This window comes from Centrocercus urophasianus, unplaced genomic scaffold, assembly GCF_019232065.1.
Source record: "Centrocercus urophasianus isolate 14NV4802_14NV808 unplaced genomic scaffold, USGS_Curo_1.0 seq_42, whole genome shotgun sequence".
NCBI lineage: Eukaryota > Metazoa > Chordata > Aves > Galliformes > Phasianidae > Centrocercus > Centrocercus urophasianus.
In genome coordinates, this window is record NW_024885000.1 from 2,983,018 (window position 1) to 2,990,113 (window position 7,096).

The following is a 7,096-nucleotide window of genomic DNA, read 5'->3' on the forward strand; positions in this document are numbered from 1 at the left end:
TGCTGTGTTGAGGGCTGGGGAAAGCAGATCTGATTACCTGGCATAGTTCACCTTACAAAAACATGGCAACGACACGGAAATACTTTGGTTGATGGAGGATCTCTGCACAGAGCACAACTGATCCGCTTGTTCAGAGCACAGCTCAGCAGTTCCAAGCCTGCCAGAAACAAAACCAGCCTTCCTCAAAAGAAACACTACAAAACATCCTTAAAGCAGGGCAGGACAGCTACCCGAAGGCAGCCAGGGACTGATTCCTGGGCAACAACTGCACTGCTTTAGTAGATGCAGCCTGTGGGCTCTCCCCATCCATGAATCACGCAGCTCCATGGCTGACATCTGCAGGAAAACCTTTGCCCAACGACAGCGGTACAAAAAAACAAACCAAAAAAAACCTTCCCTACTTAAAAGGATGGAAGCCAAAAAGCTCTTCCTGGAAAGTCCTGCAATAAAACACAGCCTCCAAATGAGCGGGGCTGAGCAAATTACCCTGCCGCACCACTTCTCCACTGAAGAAAAAAAGAAATCCGCTCTCGATTTATAGTTAATCTGTTTATTTGGCTCCTTCTCAAGAGCCAAAAAGCCAGGAGCTGCTTCTGGGCCTCCAGATAAGTCGGCTCCCAGCCTGGTTCAGCTTGTAGCACAGAAATAAACGTGTGTAAAAGTTGTTTTGTGGCTCGCTGACAGCACCCAGAGCTCGGAATTTAGGCACCGCATTCAGGCCAACACCTGGAGGGAAAGTGTTTGAGGGGGGAAAAAAAAAGAGAGAAAAAAAAAGTCTTTTTCAAAGCTAGGGGACTCCTTTCACATCCAGATCTGCAAAGGAAGTGCTTTATTTATTTATTTGTCCATTCCCAACCCCTCCGGCTTTCTTCCAAGCAGTAATGATTAACTCTCACGGAACCAACTGAAAGGAAAATGACCGGGTCAGGAGCTCTAGAGTTTCACACCAGTAGTTATTTTGATGGCAAGAAATAACATTTAACATGGCTCAAATCCATCTGCAGCATCTACTTGGGAAAACACATCAGCTCAGCCTCCCTGACAGTCATTCCACACGCATGTTCACAGGCTTTTACACTCAATTCTAGAGTTCTGCTGACCACTATGCAGAGATTTCTCCAAAACAAGGCTCTGTTCTGCCTCCTGTAACCTCACTGCTCTGGAAGAAGAGGAGAAAGGAAGAAAGAATGCAAAATGGTCTCTAACTATGGAGTTACTGCAAAGTCAGCACCCTTTCTTCCATCTTCTCGCATGCTTGTTGTTTGCTGTTGGCAAAGCAAATCATCCCCTCCATCCCCAGTAAACCATTGACAGTATTCCCAACACTGGAACAGGTTGCCCAAGGAGGCTGTGGATGCTCCATCCCTGCAGGCATTCAAGGCCAGGCTGGATGTGGCTCTGGGCAGCCTGGGCTGCTGGTTGGTGACCCTGCACACAGCAGGGGGTTGAAACGAGATGATCACTGTGGCCCTTTCAACCCAGGCCATTCTATGATTCTGCTCAGACAGAGGACACCCACAGTGTTGCCAAAGCACAGAAATTCTCAAGAAAGCATAAAATCTGCAAAAGTCATACAAAAAAATGAACGACATGAGGTAATAAGTAGTGCATGTAAACTGGGCACGGCGTAACGAAAGCTGCTCAGAAGAACACGTGTTCAAACATACTTTCCATCTCCAAGGTTTGGGCTTTCCACTCTTTGTAAAGACAACTGAAAGCTGATCAGGCAAATAAGTTCTTCTCAGTCAATTCCAGAACAAGGCAGAACTATTGCACATTAAGAAACAGAAAAGAGTTTCGACTAAAAGGAAAAGACTCCTATGCATACCCTTACCTCAAAATGAAGCATTCAGAATTAAGAGAAATAGAGAGGGGCTCTTCCAGTTGGAAGTACGGGAGAAAAATGGATGCTACCAGTGAATTCTAAATAGGATCCCCTCCTGGAGTTGCTCTGACAACTCCTTCTGCTTTTGGAAGGAACTGCAACGCCTCAGTGCTTGGGGTCAGCGCCATTCTCCCACCTTGCACTTGCATTTGCAACAGAGACCCAACCAGGAATTTGAGAAACCAAGAAGCAAGCAGGAAGAATTAGCATTCTTTCACCTCTTTGTTGCCTCGTTAATAATCCATTAGCAGGAGCTGAGACAAAGAAGAACAAACTATTGCTGCGACATCAAACCCACAGCCCAGCAGCCCCTTCCCCCTCCTGGCAGCCCAGCACCCTGGGATTAGCACTATCAGGAACTGCAAAGAAACAGACGATCCCCAAGCAGTTCCATAGCCAGAGTTTGGAGCAAGTCATTGTTGCACACAACTGGAATCACTTACACGCACAGAGCAGCGATTAACTGCAAAAACCCCTTAAAAGGTAGTCTGACATTCTAAATGCACATGGTAATCCAATGTATACAAGCTCCAAATTTAAAAATATTCCACTGAACCACACCAGGGCACATGTTGGGAAAGGCACGTGTGTGCAGCACTGAGACTGTGAGCAGAGCAATGCTGTGTGAGCTCACAGACTGCACTAACAGACCTTACCCATGGAGCACCAGCCTCCATCTCCAGGTGCACAGCTTGCACCAAGTCAGCAATTTGAACTCATTTAGCCAGAAATCAAAAGACAGCTCTGCAAATGGCTCCATCCTATTGCACAGAGAGTGTGAACAAATGAGAACTTCCAGCAGCAGAGAGAAATCCTGGCTTCCTTGCTTCCAAGCACTACCAAGAGCAGCACATCACCCAGCCCTGCTTACCACGGTGTGACCCCACAGCTCTCCCATAGAGAGGAACACAGCTGTGCCCATTGGAGCTCCCCAGGACAAAGCATTGCCTGGCATTGTGTTGGTGGCTAGAAGACGTGGCTTCCAATTACAGGCAGTGCTCAGGACAAAAGATCACCAGCAGTTCTGCACAGCGGAGCTCCCACAAGTTCCTGGGCAGAGTGGGAACTTGGAGGGGAACAGCTTGATTCGTTTTGTTGCTTTTTTGCTTGCCTGAGGAATTGAAGCTCACCTGATCTAGCGCCTGATGCAGTGGTTGGCAGCCCTGCCTACTGCAGGGTGCTGCATCCCTTCCAAACCAAGCCTTCCTTCCTATGATCAAATACACAAGAGTCAAAAAAAATTAAAAAAAAATAAAAATAAAAAATAGAACCAACCTGAAACGGATCAGCAATTTAGGGGTGATTAAAAGAAACATTCAGACATCACAGCAGCACCTGGGGAACTCCTCCTCTCCCTCTTCTCCCAGCTGGGATGCGCTGAGCAGATTCCCCCCCCCCACACCAGAATGAAGCCTTGCTATTCCCCAGGACTGCTGTGAAAAGTGCAGGTGCTGTGAGTTGCCTTTGTCAGCGCCTGCTGAAGGACAGGAGCAGCTCATGAGCTCTCATTGCATTTAAAAATAAATAAATAAATAAATAAATAAAAAATCAGCATTAAATTTCTATAGCCTGAACCATGAAGCTATTTACTGGAGCTTTATACAAACTAATTAAATATAATGCTCCCACGGGACGCGAGGAGAAAGAAATGAAGAATTAAGAGATAAATCACTGGCTTTTCTTTCCTCAGCAAACGTACTCTCCAATTTAATACACGACACCAAAAATCAGTCTGACAGCCCTCGGTCGGGCGGAATCCAAATCGCACAGAACCGCAGCACAAAGCCATTATCCCTGCTTTACCACAACTTGCAGAAAGGAATCAGGAGAGACAATCCAGACAAGGGGATGAGCTGGAGATATCAAAGGCTCCATATGGAGACGGCAAAATCTCACTTCCCAGCTTCACAGAACTCACAATCTCAGTGAGCACACGGTACAGGGACGTATCAAAGCCACGCTTCCCTCTCCTGCTGACCCCATGTCATCTTGTCAAGAGAATTCCTGCCGTGTGACACGGCCATTTCATAGTTTTTCCCCCCTCAAAGCAGTGATTTCAGTGAGCTTCCACAAGGAGCACAGCCACGCTCACCCACAGCAGCACGTGGGCTGCGCCCACCAACACTTCAGTGCAATAGATCTGCAAGGCAGAGATCTGTCACTGAGCTCACACATGAGGAGAGCATTGGAGAGCATCACATATCTGAGGTTGGAGGGAGCTCAGGTGGTCAGCTGTGGGCTCAGACCTGGTTAGCACATGGATGCTGTACCGGTACCCACAAAGACATCACACCTTCCTTGTCCCATGGTCACTGCATATGGAAGAGGTAAATCTTTCCCATCTCCAAAAGCTCATCTCAACCTAACATCACTAGCTGCACGCAGAAACCACTGGAAGAATCTCATTCCAAAAAGCAGAGAGCTGGTTGTTGGAAGTAGACCACACCTGCAGGACAAGAGCAAGGGAAAGCAAAGTCTCCTCCATCAGCATCCTGTCTGTCCCCCCTTCCCCCTGGTCAGAATGCCACCCCTCCCCTTCCCTCCCATCAGCATCCCATCCCCCCCCCCCATAAACTTATTACAAAAAAAAAAAATTAAAAAAATTACCAAGTTAATTTAGCAACAGAAAACCAGAAAGCGTTGTGTAAATGATCTATTAGCCATAAACCAATATCATCCTGTAAGTAGTCGTTGATTAACTTAAGACTATTAAATTTTTAAACAAAGCTCAATCATTCTATCAGTAATAATTTAAAGCGCTTGAGTACGCTGGTGGGTAAATGCTTTTAAATGGAGCCTCTAAACACAGCTCCAGCACAGAGCACTAAATACCAGCACAGAACATCCCAGAATTTCCCCTCTGATGAGAAGAGGAGCAGCCAATGCTGCTCAGCACACCAGCACCCAACTTGCCTCATTCCCACCATTGTCACAGAAGATGTTGAACATCCCATCATCCCAATTAGCACCACTTCCATGCTGTTCCTGTGTACAAACACCATCAGGACACCAACACTGTGATGGATGCTTAATGACTGGGCAGCACCACACGAGTGTTTCTTAATACCATTTATGCTCCCACTGCAGCACAGCCCAGCGGCCTCCTGCCATTACAAGTTGAAGAGGTCTTTCCACTCTGATGCTGCCAGATTGCTATCTGACCTGAAACCAAAGCATCTGAGATGTAAGACAAGCTCCACCACGAGATGGGAGCCCAGAGGATAGGGATGCAGCTGGAGCACACAGGAGGAGCTGACCCAAGCTGTGACACCAATGGTCTCTGCAGATGGAGGGGCTCCTCCCAGCTCTGCTCATCCTGTTGGTCTCTTTTTTGGAAAAGAGAACAATGGCTTTGCTTTTCCAACTTATGAGGAGACTTCTTTACTATGAGAGTGGTGAGGTGCTGGAACAGCTGCCCAGGGAGGCTGTGGATGCCCCGTCCATAGAGGTGCTCAAGGTCAGGTTGGATGGGGCCCTGGGCAGCCTGGACTGGCATTAAATGGGGAGGTTGGTGGCCCTGCCTGCAATAGAGGGGTTGGAGCTTCGTGATCCTTGAAGTCCCTTCCAAGCCGGGCCATTCTGTGTGATTCTGCAAAGAGATGGGATGAGCCCTACTGATGCTAAAGCCCCGCTGGTCACTGTGTCCCTTCGACATGTCGCAGTCAGTATTTATTTAGTTTAATCCCAAATACTGCATTTGCCAACCGCCACAATCTCCAATTCCCATTTCCACCAACAGCGATGAGAAAACAGGAACAGAAACTCAATGAGTAAAAAAGAAACCCATTCTTCTCCACTCCTATCTTCAAGAATCCAATTCTAAAAGAAAGCCAATCAAAATAAGCCCTTACCCAGCCCTACATTTGCTCAGTTGTGCATGTTTCCTAAAACAAAGGCATCCAAATTTCTTCTAGGTGCACAGCACTGGGGTCAGGATGGGACACACAATGCTATCCCAATGGCCCACAACCAGCACACCCCCCCCCAGCAGTAAGAAACAGCTCAGTGTGTAATTGCAGAGTGATATTTTAATTGTCACTTTTAATCTAGGTTTCCTCTTCAGATTTAAATCACATATTTTTGTATAACTCCCATTGATTTCGCTCCGTCAGCCCTGCCCGAAGGCCATCCTTCTTGCAGGCTACAAGCATACCAAGCAAGTTTTAACCAATTAGATAAATCACTAACCCTCCTAACGCCCTCACAGCCATACATCAAGCCAAGCACGAGCAATCATGAGGGCTTTTAATAAGCGTTCTATTGAAAACTTTGCAAAAACAAGAAGCTAAGCTGACATTTCACCATCTTTCTTCTTCTTTTTTTTTTTTTTTTCCCCTCTCCTCCTTTCCCCCTTTGGCACATGATGGCCTGAAGCCCAGCCAGCTGAATTCCACACAAGATTTGCACAATCATTGCAAATATGCCTCTGCTGCTTTATTACCTTCCCTGCAATGATATTGGAGTAACATTGGAGCATCAGCTTTCTTCAGCTCTGTCCGCATGCAACTGTCTGCTTGTGCATGCACACACTGCAACCTTGAGGCGTTGCACTCAAGAGCACAGGGAGGAGAGCAGGCAGCAACGTTAGGGGCTGAGCAAGAGCAAAAGCCCGAATAAATGGAACTTTCCAGCACAAACTGCCTTGCAGGGACCCTCAGCAAAGTCCCAGTTACCGCCGGCCGAAAGAGGCTCTTCTGACACCGCACAGATTCTGCAAAGATTCCTGCGATGGGAGGATTAAAAAGCAATTAAGTGGCTCTCGTGTTTCAAACGCAAAGCCAGGGCTCAGAACAGCAGACAGAACAACACGGATCTCTCCCAACTCAAAGATCCGTTGTGTTCGCTAAGAAAGCCGAGACACCTTAAAATAGCAACAGCACGGGAGGAACTCACCCTATGGAGGACGAGAAAAAGCACTGCAAAGCCGACCCAGCATTGCATTACGAGCGAGCCCTGCAGATTCCAGGCAATCTGCAAAGCATTTCCCCTTCCCCACCCAACATCCACTGCAAACTCCCACAATCGCGAGGCAGAGCTGCAACGAGCAGACAGAGGGGAACGAAGCAGTCCCTACCTTTCACCTGAGTGTCATATTCAGCGATGATCTCCTTATCCTTTTTGAATTTTGCTGGCGACGTCATGTTTTCAAGCTTAACCTCCAAGCGGATCCACAACCTACAAACGCGATTCGCCCTCAACGCCCCAATAAAA

At 47.4% G+C, this 7,096-nt stretch overlaps 1 protein-coding gene across 5 annotated transcripts in view; it reads right to left on the reverse strand.

Moving 5' to 3' along the window:
• The window catches only part of SRGAP2 (SLIT-ROBO Rho GTPase activating protein 2), an 83,514-nt gene extending 76,432 nt beyond the window's left edge, over positions 1-7,082 (reverse strand). For 3 of the 5 annotated variants that reach the window (XM_042833555.1, XM_042833554.1, XM_042833558.1), the window contains exons 1-2: positions 6,960-7,082; positions 6,327-6,608 (exon numbers count right to left, since the gene is read on the reverse strand). In XM_042833555.1, the coding sequence (XP_042689489.1) occupies positions 6,327-6,608; positions 6,960-7,026 (349 nt within the window). In that variant the 5' untranslated portion in view covers positions 7,027-7,082. The remainder of the gene's footprint in view (positions 1-6,326; positions 6,609-6,959) is intronic. The other 2 variants (XM_042833557.1, XM_042833556.1) reach the window with 1 other exon arrangement.
• Between the last annotated feature and the right edge of the window lie 14 nt (positions 7,083-7,096).